At 32.5% G+C, this 14582-nt stretch overlaps 3 protein-coding genes across 3 annotated transcripts; all 3 read left to right on the top strand.

Annotated features, from left to right (window-relative positions):
- Positions 1-7: 7 nt before the first annotated feature.
- Positions 8-4742, top strand: LOC130656615 (DNA-directed RNA polymerase III subunit RPC7-like). Its single transcript, XM_057459506.1, has 7 exons — positions 8-193; positions 445-574; positions 1117-1182; positions 1778-1837; positions 4004-4077; positions 4153-4254; positions 4433-4742. Exons 1-7 carry the CDS (start codon positions 77-79, stop codon positions 4517-4519), a joined length of 636 nt encoding a protein of 211 aa, XP_057315489.1. The 5' UTR covers positions 8-76; the 3' UTR covers positions 4520-4742.
- Positions 4743-4881: 139 nt separating this feature from the next.
- Positions 4882-14231, top strand: LOC130656611 (nucleolus and neural progenitor protein-like). Its single transcript, XM_057459501.1, has 11 exons — positions 4882-5254; positions 5815-5966; positions 6108-6199; positions 6673-6766; positions 6885-6913; positions 7022-7099; positions 8431-8518; positions 11697-11773; positions 12388-12446; positions 13193-13267; positions 13498-14231. The coding sequence occupies exons 1-11, from the start codon at positions 5149-5151 to the stop codon at positions 14046-14048; spliced, it is 1401 nt and encodes a 466-aa protein (XP_057315484.1). The 5' UTR covers positions 4882-5148; the 3' UTR covers positions 14049-14231.
- On the top strand, positions 8527-11573 carry LOC130656616 (late histone H2B.L4-like). Its single transcript, XM_057459507.1, has one exon. It carries the CDS (start codon positions 9506-9508, stop codon positions 10007-10009), a length of 504 nt encoding a protein of 167 aa, XP_057315490.1. The 5' UTR covers positions 8527-9505; the 3' UTR covers positions 10010-11573.
- Positions 14232-14582: the final 351 nt, after the last annotated feature.

The following is a 14582-nucleotide window of genomic DNA, read 5'->3' as shown; positions in this document are numbered from 1 at the left end:
ATTACTGAAGTATAGCCAATCTCTTTCAGCATTGATATTTTATAGGTTTTAATAATATATATTTATGAATGTATAAATGGCTGGGAGAGGGCGTGGTCGTGGAAGAGGAAACCTTTCATTTGATATAGGTCATTTGGGTTTATCTGGACAGTCTCTTCCAAGAGTAACACTTGAGCCGCCACCTACTTACCCTGTAAGTACTATAACTTTTAATTGCAGTATACCCGCTAGAAATTTTCGACAACTTTGAATGTGTTACTTGTATGATACCATCTCTAAAGGAACTCTCTACTTTGTAATTTCTGTGTTTTTTTGCCTCCTTTATTCTTATACAACAATTCTTGTTTTAATAAGTACATCGTTTTAAAATGTCTTGATGCCTTGTACCTATGTTTTACCTCTGTCCCCTCATGTCATGAAATAATTTTCTGCATCTGGTCATAGCCTCTTCAACAACGACCAACTCCTTTAAGTGCTACTGAAGTTGATGAATATTTGCTCGCGTTAAGTCAAGAATTTCGAGGAAGCATCAGAGACTCACCGTTTTTCTTAAAAGCAAAAACAATAAAGAAAGGTTTGTTAAATATTATTATAATAAAAAACACCTTAAAAAGTTGTAGAACAATTTCACGATTTAAAATATTTCTTAGATAATATTTGAAAATACATCAAAAGGGAATTTATATATCCTGGCTGTGTTTTATTGTTTGCTCAATTCTCGTTACGTGAGTTAAATTCTTTTTGAAAATATATAGATATCTTATTCACTGAATGAGTTGAACAATAATGCTTTTTGAGGTTTTGCGCCCTGACTAGATATGATGCTATGGAAAACTTAGCTATGTAGATCTTCAGAATAAATTTACAGGTAAAAGAAGAAGTAGAAAGCAATATCTTGTGTAGATGGAGATTTATTATGACACGTCCTTCCAATAAAAATGTTATTTGCCCATCAGACCTCTCATCATGGTGACTAAGTAAAATTGGGGAAATAGCATTGAAGCAATGCTACTTGGGGCAGCATTTCAATATCAATATGCAAAATTATTGTGTCTACTTTTTTTTAATAGACTGAAAGTTTTTTTTCGATTTTTTGTTATTCTTTTTTTATTCCAGACATTGTTCGATTCACTGATCGTTATAAACACAACCAAAATCCAGATGATAACCAGTGGGAACCAGGTAAAAATGTTGCTTTGCTTACTTGATGTGGAGTATGTATAAAAAAATTAATTCTAAGAAATTAATTAGAATAATTAATGCTGGTTAGAAAAAACATATTTCTGTTAGTTATTACAAGGTAAAAAGTGTCGACGTACCACTTCTACTTCGTTATACTATATTATTAGAAATATTACTTTGGTATATTATATACTAGTTTAATAAATGCCAGGCTTTTATTAAATCCCACGAAAATTTTTAAAGCAGTAATTTCATTTCACAATTTTACGGTTTTTGTGTCAAAGAATTTAAGCAATTAACACTGTTTCTGCAATCTGTTCTTATAAATTCTTTAAAATTAATTTCGATATCGAAATATTTGAAACATGTGTCCATTTAAGTACCAGTAATTATTTCTAAGTAATTATTTCTAAGTAATTATTTCTAAGTAATTATTTCTAAGTAATTATTTCTAAGTAATTATTTCTAAGTAATTATTTCTAAGTAATTATTTCTAAGTAATTATTTCTGAGTAATTATGCAGTATAATTTCCACATCATGAGAGAATTTTGGAATCTTAGTAGCAATCTTGAAATGTGTTATTCTTTTATGTAGATTGGAGTCGACTTCCTGCAGAATTAAAACCCTCACGTAAAAGAAAAACAGTAAATAAAGGTAATATAATTTTTTTAATATATAGATAACTTTTTATTAGCCAAATTATGATATATCTTTTGTGATATATCTTTTAGGCATCGTGGTCTGTTGATTTTTGTGGTGATAACATGATTAGTGGTCAATAAAACATGCTACTTCAGAATCTTAATTAAAAACTTTTTATTTGTTTATAAAAAAGACTAACCACAGCTAGTTGAACCAATTTGTTATAAAACGAACATTGACCAGAACCAAGAGGTTAATACAATATGTTAGGATTCTGATATAAAAACACAACTGTTGCTGAAAAATCCTTAGGCCGTCTATGTAAAACACTGTTTCATGTTCTCAGCAGATTATGCTATATTTATTTTCAATAATATTTAAAGATTTTGCACTTCTTTTGCACTTCTTTCTTCATCAAAACATTTTCCAACGGTTTGATCATAGCGATCCATTAGACAGCCCGTATTGTAGCTATCATTTTCAACCATCTGTGTGATAATCTGGCCTTAAATAAACTACATGTTTCATAGAGTTAGAGCGACTGTTTAATTTTAACTTATTTTGTTCTCTTCATACAACACTGCTTGTGTTGTCAGTTCTCCATATGACCCATTGCTATCTTTTCAGGTTATTTTTTGAATAATAGCTTTCAAAATAGGTTAAACAGCCTAAAACCCCAAAACGTCTACACCAATAAATAATTCTTTCTGCATCAATCGACAATGTTTTTAACTTTGTTTGAGTTAGATGAGAAAGCTATTTTGTGTACCTTTAAAACATATTTGTTTACTTCGATTATTTGTTAAGAAAGCATTCACCCAATAGCACTAAGTATTTACAAAAATCAGTACAATGGTGACTTGTTGGTGTGAAATTCAAATCCACCATTTGTTCACAAATAGAACTTTGATTATGTTTAGGGATTAAGCCTTTTTTTCTTAATAGCCTCTTTACTTAAAAATAGGGTTTCTATTCATTGTCTTGTCATCACGTGGAGTATCAGATATAAGGTAACAGGCCAATCAGTTTGCTCCAAAAAGGATATGCAGATGAATACTGCAGCACTTTTTGGGCTCCATTAATTGCCTTGTTTAGAACCAATTAAAGAGGAATTTGTTGGGAGCAGTTGTTTTATTTTGTTCTGACACATTTCTCGTGGTCCTGGACGTCTATACTGTGATATTCATTTTGCAATTAAAGATGTATTAACAGCTTTCTTTTTCTTTGTGATAGCTTTATCACCAATAACGTTTTGAAGGGAATAATCTATGCTTTTTAAAACAATGTGTTAAACAACCAATAGAATTTATGATGCCTCAGGAATTTCAAATATCAATTTTGAAACTGACATACTCATTTTTTTTTCAATTCTGTTAAGTAGTCCCTAAAAGTTTAAAAAGTGTCTTAGTCACTTCTGCAATAGTCTTTCAGTAACTTGTACTTTGATAACGAGCAATTTTCACGTATTCTTGATACATTTCATTTATCATTTTCCAAAAATCTGTTCATGTAACTCACTATTTTTTCTCATTAAAATATTTTCGACCTGTACTCTGGCATACCTTATCTGCCAAAATAAATGTATGACAAAAAATTTTATCTGATAAGTTATGCTTTGGAACTTTAAAAAACTATGATCTCGAGTTGTTTTAATGTTTCTATTGTCTACATAAAGTAGTGACTTAAAATAATGTATATACGAGATGTTTTAGTAATAGATAGTAGAGACAATATTTTCTCTAGGTGACATACCTCATACTTACCTCTTCAACATATCAGTAACCAGGTTCTAGTGTATTATTGGTCACTGGTGGGTTCTTCTATATGCTAATTCTTGTAACTAACTTCTGCTACTAATTTTTTTATCAATAAACAAATTCGATCGAAATATAAAAAATAAAAACACGCGAACCAAAATATCAAAACAAGAAACACGTGACAACAGGAATTTTTTTGGAACCTGCCATATTTTGTTCAGTTATCATTCAAGTTAATTTCCAACAACTTTTTGTAGCTTCTGTATTGCTGTTCATCTTATACAACGTAACTTGCGTGGCTCAGTGATGCAACATAACTTGATGATTCAGCAGAGAATGCTATAAGATTTTATGCACTAATGGTTTTTCTTTAATCTATTTCTTGACTTTTAAGGCTAGACTTTGAAATGTTACTTTTTAGGAACTATTAAACCAAAAATAGCAAAACAACATCGACCGGAAGTTAATAAAGAAGAGTTGTCGAAAAAATTGGAGGTATTGTTGTTAGTGTTGTTATTGTCTTCGTTGTCGTTGTCGTCGTCGTCATTAAGAATTTTGTGCTTTTTGTAGAACCTTGAAGCTAAAGAAGTTGTAGAAAACTCGAAGGAAAAGAACGAAGAAGAAGAAGAAGGAGAGGAAGTATACGAAGAAGCGGAAGAAGAATTTGAAGACGTTAGTTATTTTTTTAGTTCGTTTAAGTTTTCATGTGTGCGGACCACCAGGTTGGTGGATGCCAATTGTTTTGAGCAGAAAAAAAGTTTTTTTTGCTGTACAAAACAATACAATAGTGACACCTTCATTATATTTTTTATAGCTCGTTTTTATTCTCTGCAAAATAATTATTTTTTAGGACAATGACTACAATTTTGATTACTATAATGATGGTGGAGATAAATATGGCGACGATGATGATGGAGAAGAGGGGCCTGTGTACTAAATGTGACCATTTATTTTCTCAAATGAAGTGTGACCACGGAAGCTTTTGGTGAAGATTTTTGAACCCATTACAAAAGGATTCAAGAACATGAACTATATTTTATTTGATAGATTTCAAGCAAGTCAAAATTATGTCTTATGGACGTTGTAAAATGATGACATTACTATGAACTATCGAAAGTCATTTTTAATATGAATATAAGTCCTTTATTGTTTTTGTTAAACTTCATGCGTTGTGTTTCGACATTTTGTTACATGAGACGCTCTCTCTATAGATGTAGTTTGTCATACATAATTCAGTAGTTGACATAAGTTAGGATAAAAATTTATTTACAAGGTCCTGATGTTTTTCACAGTTATACATATCGGTTTTGGTGACAGAATAAGAATAAGAATTAAGACAATTAAGCAAGTCCTAATATTTCGCGAGAATTTAATTTCGCCAAAAAAAAATTTATGTAAAATTTACTAAAATGAGACTGAAATTCACATATCTATTATCTACAGTGCTAGGTGAATCAGAAGGAAAAAGTGTAAATCGTTTTTGAAAAAATAAAAAATAAATTACGTGAAAATTAATTCACTAAGTTCCTCAAGTAACGCTTCTTTTTTAGTTAATCAGTAAAAAAAATGAAGACAACAGATGACATTCAAATGGACTGCGCTTGGAATGATAGATTTTATGAGTTCAAAGAAGAAAAAGTTTCCCAAGTTTTATGGAAAAATGTTGAGACAGGTAACAAAAAATATGGATAAGTAATGTGAATACATTCTCTTAGGCGTGGTCACACTACAGTAGCCAGGCCACTTTGGTTCTAATCAGTAAAGCTTCCCCTACCAGTCATCGTTTTTACCTCAAGCACAGTCGAAATCATTAATAGAAAAATCAAGCTGGCAACCGTACCTTCGAAAGACTTGACTTTCACAACGAAAGTCCAATTGTCTTTATTAATTTCAAATGGGGTTTAAATTACTTTAAATGAACCTGTTACCCCCAAAAAGTTTCAAGGGGGGGGGGTTAAATTTGAGATAAACTTTTAAAAATAAAACTGCGAAAAAAAGCAATAAAAAAAGAATTCTGTGCTACTGGCGGTGTAAATAATGTCAGCAGATTGTTTCTTCAAGTAGGGATGAAGACTCTAATTTCTGTTTAAAAAGGTTTCCGGTGTGTAAATTGTGTCGTTTAGTACGAATGAAGTCATGTCAGAATAAGAATTTTATCCATAGTTGTCCTTTTGATTGCCAAGTTAGAATTAGTAGCTGACTGCAGGACTCATTGTGTTGTTTCTCTTTTAGATAAATGGGTTAACTTCCATGATCGAATTTCAAGAGATTTGAAACGTCTTTCTAAACTTGATGTTGCATCGCAGGTCGCAGTACTTTCAAAAATTATTTACAAACACCAAAACCAGATGAGAAGAGATAAACCGTTCCAATATTTTAAGAAAGTATGCTTTTCACGTTTGCTGTTTTATGGGTAGATTATTCATAGGTTTGTGGAGAAGAAACAGGCCATTGTGCTTATTTATCCAGCGTTGTCTGTTCAGTTTGTATGTTTAAAATGAAGTTACTACTAATTCCTCTTTTAGGTAAATAGCCTTGCGCGAAGATATAACGAAATGGATATCGTCCCAATGTTTATACATTATCAAGATATTTTAAAGATACTTAAAACTAACAGGTATATATGTGATGGGCACATATTTTTGTATATCAGACACGAAATAATATTTGTTAATTGTTAAAAATTATGAAAGTTTTCTGTGATAGGTGAGATAGATTGTCATGTGAAATCTGACGTCTCGTCTGACTACTTTCTTGAAAATCAAGTGAAAATATGGTACGGCGAACTGTTGTCTGCAGGAACAAGTCAATACTTGTTTCCAGGCTTCTATGTTTAAAGTTGTAAAAGTTTTGTCTATAATAGGTGAAGTAAATCGCCACGTAGAATCAAAAAGATCATTTCACTACTTTCTTAAAAACCAAGAAAATTATGATAAATTTGCAAATAATTTTTAGTTTATGATTCAAACTATATTTCCAGTCTTCTCTTTCCGATTTTTTTCGATTGAGAATGTCAGGAGCAGTTGATTGTGAAGCTGCGGCCTCCGTTGATGCCTCTTGCAATTTACCAATCTTATTTTGTCCTTCTAGCGCATGCGTTATCAACCAGGTTGAGATCCCAAGGAGGGAATTTACCTGCTATATTATGGATCGACTGCTTGGTGCAAGTAAGCTTGCAGTTCATGTATGTATAGAATTCTTTTCATGAGTTAATCAAGGATACCTTTAATTTTTTTTAACATTGTAGGCTTGTGTATTGTCTCCTGGTGATTTTGTTATTTTCTTTCTTATCCTCATTTTAGATACAAGTGGTGTGTCAAAAAGCGTTCCTGTATCTTTTTATAACATACACTTATTTTTTTTGTTCTTTGAAGCCTAAAGAAATTTCGAGTTGCTATACTTTTACCGTCTCCTTGATTGTTTCTTAACGTTACAAAAGATATTTAGATTCGCATATGCGACATGGGTTCTTCGTTCCTTTTAACTTATTTGGCCTTGCCTCTGTAAGCAGAATTTGGTAAGTACATGTCATTTTTTAGTGAAGTCCCTACCTACCTGGATAATGTTACTCGAGTTGTTGTGATTGGATTTTAATACTTCGAATTGATTGGAATTGCTTTACTCGGAAAAAAACTTCCGTGAGAAAAACTTTCGCTATATTGTGGAAATCTGGAGTAGTAAAGAAGCAATTAAGTTCTTTTTAACCAAAGCTAACGTAATTACGAACTCTTTTTTTCGCTCGAAGCTTATTGTACCGCATCCTCTTCGTCAAGCACGCCCTTGTCAAGCCGGCAATACGCGATCCATTTTGTTGAATCAAATCCGTATACCACCCGCTTTAGACACCATTATTTTTAAAATAAAAATTGGCACTATAAACTAACTTAAAAGCACTGTTTAAGTTTCATTAAATATATCCATATCCTCTCAGCACTAGATCAAATGAGCGTTATGTTTTTTATAAAAAAGCGTCTAAAATTTTTTAGAAATCTCCCATGATTTTTTTACGAAAGTGAGATTGCATTGCCGGTGTAAAATCCTCCTGACCAAAGTAAAATTTGGGCAAAAATAATTTTGCTGCGAATATGCGTTTCCTCAACTAATCGGCGTTAAGCAAGGGTCTTTTTGAAAATTTAAGTTATTCTGGTGGGAAAAAAGTCTCTAAATTCTTTAAGACTGTCAAAAAATGCTTACTGTTAGTCTCAGGTCATGGTATTAAGCACTAAAAAAGTTCCGTAATATCCTATGGAAATTTGCCTCTTTTTCAGTATGCAAATGTTTTTTTTCAGTATGCATATGTTTTTTGTAAGCAAGTAAAAATCGGGATATGCTTGTGCAAAAAAAAAACACAATCCGACAGTATTCTTAAGTGATATTAACTGTAAAAACCAATTAAAGCTGAAACAAACTAAGAAATGAACAACGACAAACTAAGGCTATAATTACACGAGGCCAAGTTAGGGTTTTTAGTTTTTATGTAAGAGACCCCCTCATAAAGGTTTTGAAGATAAAAGATCCCCTTAAGCCCTCTTCTAATTGTAGACCCCTTTTAAGATTATTAAACCAAGTTAGGTTAAGTTCTAGAGGAAACGAACCTTGGCAATCCTTTTAAACTTACTGACGACGCGGGCTACTCATACATTGATATTGAGTAAAAAGAGTGGAAGCAGAATTTAAAGGAAAACGAGTTCCCCTTCTAAAACTTAATTCTAGGTATAATAGACTTCCTCTTATACTAGCCTTATTCTAATAACAGCCCCCAGAGGTGTTTTTATATTAGAGGAAATAGGGTGGGAAATAGGCTTATAAAAAACCTAGAAAAATATAATTTTCCGTTTTTTTTTTAAGGATGTTAATAAAGGATGTTCTTCATATTTTGAAGTTGTTGTATTTGGTTATGAAGGAAATTTTACAATATCAGCTTGAATTACGACAGGTAAAGATAATTCATTCCAATTATTTGATCTATTTGTTGCAAATAGATTGGTTGTTCTATCTTTTCGAAAAAAAGTTCGTGATGTATTTTGTAAGAATTACTATTCCATATTAAAAATAGCGCGGTAAAATTCGATCCTTTTTAATAGAACGTCTTTTTTGGACTTGCCTTTGTAAAAAACGCGGACAACGTCTAAAACGGACACTCAATAAGACAGACAATTTTTTTTTCACCAAATAAAATTTCGTACTACAAATTCATAAAGCGGACTAAAAAAAATGGAATAACGACAAAGCAGAACAGAAAAAATATTCATCAATATTTTTATAACTTTATAACTTTAATTATAATTTTATAACTTTTTTATTTACATTATGGAAAGCTTTTTGTGCTGCACTGGAATCTTTCAGAGTCTATTTTTGTTATATATAATCCTTTATACTCAAATTCATAGTCTCTTAACTTACGATCCTCGTAAAGTAAAGCTTGAAAAACCTTTTTCGTTTAAAATATTCCTATATTTTTAACAAAATCTCTATAAATTGGACGTCTCTGTAAAGCGGACAATTTTTTTTTCACCGATGATGTCCGCTTTTTTCCATTGTAAGAGTTATTTTCAGACGTAGTTGTAAGCATTGCTGTTCCATTTCAAACAAATGGCGGGAAAATTCGATCTGTTTTAAAAACTGAAATCATTTTTCAGAAGTTTTATTTTTTTAATAAAAAAGAATTCAGACGTAGTTGTAAGCAATAATATTCGATTTAAACAAATGGCGGGAAAATTCGATCCTTTTAAAAGAAATAAAATATGCTTTCAGACGTAGTTGTAAACGTCATTGTTCCATTTTAAAACGATGGCGGGAAAATTCGATCTTTTTTCGCATTCGAATATGAGAAATGGCGGGAGTTTTGGATCTGAAAAAAATACATAAATTGAATGCAAAGTTTTCATTTCGCTATCACTTGTGGATTTAATCAACGCAGAAAATGGCTGGAAGTCCAAGAAAAGGAAGTCCAAGAAAAGGAAGTCCAAGAAAAGGAAGTCCAAGGAAAGCATCCTCAAGAGCTGCAAGCCCCAAAAGAGCTGGAAGCCCAAAAAGAGGTGGAAGCCCAAAAAGAGGTCGAAGTCCAGCGAAAAAAGGAAAGGCGATTAAGAAGGCTGGCAAGAGAAAAACAAACAAGAAAGCCACAGGCAAGAGGCGAAGAAGTCGAAGGGAGAGTTATGGCATGTACATCTACAAAGTTTTGAAACAAGTTCATCCTGATGTCGGAATTTCAAGTAAAGCGATGAGCATCATGAATTCTTTCGTCAATGACATCTTTGAAAGATTAGCAGGCGAAGCTTCCAAACTTGCTCATCACAACAAACTACGAACTATCTCTTCTCGTGAGGTACAAACTTCAGTTCGCTTGTTGTTGCCTGGTGAACTTGCCAAACACGCTGTGAGTGAAGGAACAAAAGCTGTTACCAAGTACACAAGCTCCAGATAAACAACTCTTTGGAAACAAAACGGCTTTTTTTAAAGCCACAATTTTGATAAAATTCATTATGTTGGCTTGCTTCATAGCTTTAAAGCTGCTAGCTACCTTTATGAGCAAAAATCTTCGAAAGTTTGAGCTATGGTTTGAAAAGAGTTTTTTGGCGCAAGTTGATTTTCTTCTTGGAATTTTGTTTGCAAGAGGTTTGCCTTGCATCGCGTAATCGCATAAAGTTTTTGAATACTTTTATTAAATCCAGTGTATACTTCCGAAAACTCGAGTTTAAGGGACCAAGAAAATAGGTGCAGTTGATCTAGGCATTCGTTAACCTTTTTCCGAATAAGTGAAAATAATTCAAATTATAAGGACTTTTTTCTTTACTGAAAAAAAGAGAACATATTGTACATTTTTTTTTCACTTTATCACGAAATTTTCTAATGTCATTGTTAGTTTAGAAGTAACGCCCCCCAGGATTTGAACAAGTGGCCTTAAGAACCCTAAAAATTTAATAAAAATTTTTAAGAAAACCTCGAACATTTTGTAAACCAGTTTGTCAAAACTATTGTAAAGGACTATTTCTACTTTTCTGTGGCTGCTATATAAGTATATTCATAAAACTTAGCTCCCACTTGTTAAAATCAAACAATTCATAGCAACCGAGACTTTTTCGAACCTATGGCATTTCTTTGATTGGTTTTTCTTCGCAGCGACAGTGGCCATTGTGTTAACACAATGATCCAGAGTTAAACCGCCAGAAGCTTCAACTTAATTCGAATATCAAATTTGAACAATGTTTGTATTACAGTGCAAGGACTTCATCACGCTTTACTAAACGAATGTTGTGATGTGAAATACAAAGCCCGATGTCAAAAGTGCAGACCGTGTGTCTTCTTTCCTGAACAAGAAAAAGTGTGACTAGAAATATATTGTAATTTTAAAAATATATACTATCCTCGCCTCTTACATATATATATATCTGTTATTGAAGACCCCAATTGCTTTTTTTTAACATGAGAGTAGGAAACTGTTGGTTTTACACGAATAAGAACATTTATCTTTTCAGATATCACTGCATTTCATCAACCAAAAAAAATTTACTTTTTGAGAAAAATCAGGAAAAACATTTTTCGCGCGTTTTTGACAAAATCACGAAAGGTAGACCCGCGTTTGTGTGCTTCACGTGAATTTTATTTTTTTAATTTTATTTCCGACCTCCTCGAACTCTTGAAAAACCATTAAAATGACCATTCGTGAAATTGACTTCTCGGGCAAAATTTTAAGTGACTATTCGTGGTTGTTTTTTTTGTTTACTGTGTGTTTTTTATTGCATATTCTTAACATTCCTTATAACTAAAAATTTTAACTTGAAGATTCTCATTAAAGTTCAACTTTTTAAGTTGGCGGTCACACCGTAAATTGTTTTTATTGTTTATTTTCTCTCTTCCCATCATCGATTTTTCACATGGATTTATTTTCGCGAATTTGTCGTGACTGAGCTGGAAAATACAAACCAAATATCACTCATTTATGGAAGATAAAATATTCAAATTTAGAGAAACCGTAATGTGAATCTAACTATCTATATTACTATACTTAACTTTTCGTCTTTGAGCCTAACATGGTAGCTGCTAGCAGCGATGGCCGAATTCCTGGGATTTTTTAACGGGTTTACGACTATATACATGAATTTTTTTTACAGGAATCATATCCAGTGACGTTGGATGAATGGCTGAAAGAAGATATGGGTGAAGTTTTACCACAGATTGATATCAAAAGGTAACTAGTTATAACTTTGTTGTGTAAACAAACTCACTTGATATTGGTCAATTATTGACTGTTCGAATTTTCCTGTTATTTAAGGATTGTTTGAATAAACAGTAGTTTTTCTATGGTTTCAACACCATAATTATATTAAGTTAGTGTGATGTCATCTTACACAGCTCACTCTGCGTGGCGATAAATTTAAAACAAAACGAATGTATTTCAAAGCAAACGAAATATAGCCTAGAAAAAAATCGCTTGTTCATGACATGATAATTTTTATATTATTTATTTATATAGTATTTCCTTTTTATTAATCGCCTTAGTTTGCAGCTATATTTCATTACCGCCAGAAATAGATATAGAATTTATCTGACTTGTTTGCCTGCCTCACAATCCGGTTTCCTGTCAGTGTCTCCAAATAGGGTAATAACAGTATGTTTAAAGTTCGCCGGTGTGGGGACTCGAACCTGCAACCTTATGATTACGAGTCGAATGTGTTACCACTACAGTATCTTCACCATCTCTTTCTGTACTGAAAGATAAGTTTCATATTGTTTGATTACATAAATTAGCTTTAATTCTTCTTTAAATTGCGTTTCTTTAAACACAGCAGCTTATTTTTTTAGAGAGGAAAAAGTCATGAATGGCGTACTGTCTCGAATGATACCAAACACACTTCACAACTGTGAGTATAGCAATAATTTCGCGATTTTTTAATATGTGAAAAAAACTTTGCAATAATCTTGCGACCTTTCGGAAAATTTTTTTTAATTTTTGCGATTTTGAACCCTATTCTCAAAATAAAATTCTACAAGATTGTACTTCTTATAGCAAACTGCAAAAATACGTCCCAATCGCACACATTAGCTTTGCAATTTTTTGTGCAAATTCTGCAGAATTTTGTTCCGGGAAAAATTTCCTTAAGGTACAATCGTGGTCACAATATGTTAAGACAAGACAACGAATTTTGAAGTTCGCCACCACAAGAATTGCGTAGGCTATTTCTATATTAAATTCACACATTTCGAACTTGTCAAAGCTCACTTGTCAATGTTCAGATGTGCTAATTGTTGCTTACGTCAGCTTGGCCATTTTTTTAACGATTTTTGGGACCTTTGTGGGCACTGACATGGATTGTTTTGGTGTGCTGGCGTGCTAGAGAATATGATTAGTAAATCTTCAACGCTGTCTGCTTGACTTACGTGTGTGCAAAAGTAGCGACTTTGCTGCCTCCCGGCTGCAGAGCATTGACTGTTCACACTTTTGTCCATATTTGAAAAATGAAGGAAAAAAATGGCTTTGTCTCAAAATTTTTGTCCCAGATTGTAGATGTTGTTTATTAAGCTTGCCTATAATTATTTTGTTTTTTCTTACTATGTTAGTTTGAATAACTTAAAAACATATATACATTGCAAAGACATTTTTGTTTAGCACCAATATCAGATAATTTTAACGAAACATCAGTTTCAATATTCGCAGCAGCCGACAAATTAGAAGATCTAGGAGGTAAATTGTTTTTATATTTATAAGTTTTTGTTGTCGTAAGGGGGTCAAACGTAAAATTTTTATTTTGTGGCTACTTCGTCTTTATACTCGTCCCAGATCCGTGAATGCATCAGGTTTTAGCTAAGCTCGCTAATTCGAGAAAGGGAGTGCTATGGAAATGAATCTTATGAATCCTAGATGTTAGACCGAATTAACGCTAAGTTTGTTATTGTTACTTTTTCTCCGTCTAGAATCTGTTTCCCTCGACTATTATCAAAAGCACAGAAATGGTAAACTGGATGTCGGGTTTAGGAGCGAAAAATCTGATAACGTCTGTAATGAAAAAAGCTCAACAAATGAACAGTCACACTATTCGAAAGATGTTCTCGATGTCGAAGAAACATCTTGTTTAAATACAGGACCCTTGAAGAGCGGGAAAACTGTAAAATGTCCTGTTTGTTCTGATCTACTACGCTCGATGACACCATCTTTAAGTCTGCCGTTTCGACGTAAAGTACATCTGCGGAAAAAAGACCGTATGAAACCACAGGAAGACACAAGTTTATTTAAGCTAACCAGCGCCATAAAGAGGAAAGAACTGCTGAAAAAATTCAAAGTTTTACGAAAAATCAACAAATCTCGACTTCGCTTGAAACAAAATAAACTTCATACCTCAAAAACTGCTTATTTGAAACATTTACTTTTGCATTCGCCTGATGTTAACGAGACAAGAAGAATTTTATTACTAAGAAGAACGCGAAATACACGGCAACGAAAGTATAATATTCTTTCTGAGTTATGAATACTACTAAAAAAGTAATCTTTTGTGTTCTGTGTATCGTAACTCGAAAATTACTCCGCTGGCTTTAGTTTGATCGCTGTGAAGTTACACTTTTGACGTTTGTATCCACACGAAAAAAATTTAGAAATTCTTAAAGGATTATGTAAATACTTTTTTATATAAGATCACTCAGAGGTTTAAAAAGTGCGCATTTTTTTTTTCATTTTTAGAGACTTTGATAAGGAAACTTATAAAAGATAAAAGTCAAAACATATAAAAGTCAAAATTTCTTTTGTATAAGGAATCAGCTTGTCACCGCCTTATATCATTACAGCTAGTTAAAACGTGACATCAACCCAGCGTTTTTATTTTCACGTAATAACTTCCTGTGAAACTCAACTGTTAATCATTGGTAAATGCTATGTTATGGTCTTGTTAAGAACCTGTTTTCCTGGTTTTCTGGTTAGGTTTAAATCCGCAAATTTGAATTCTTTCAACATTTGCAAAAAATTTTCCGACAAGCCGGCAATATTGTGAAACGGGGAAAAAAGCGAA

This window comes from Hydractinia symbiolongicarpus, chromosome 9, assembly GCF_029227915.1.
Source record: "Hydractinia symbiolongicarpus strain clone_291-10 chromosome 9, HSymV2.1, whole genome shotgun sequence".
In the NCBI taxonomy this organism is placed as follows: Eukaryota; Metazoa; Cnidaria; class Hydrozoa; order Anthoathecata; family Hydractiniidae; genus Hydractinia; species Hydractinia symbiolongicarpus.
This window is presented reverse-complemented; position numbering and strand designations above follow the sequence as displayed.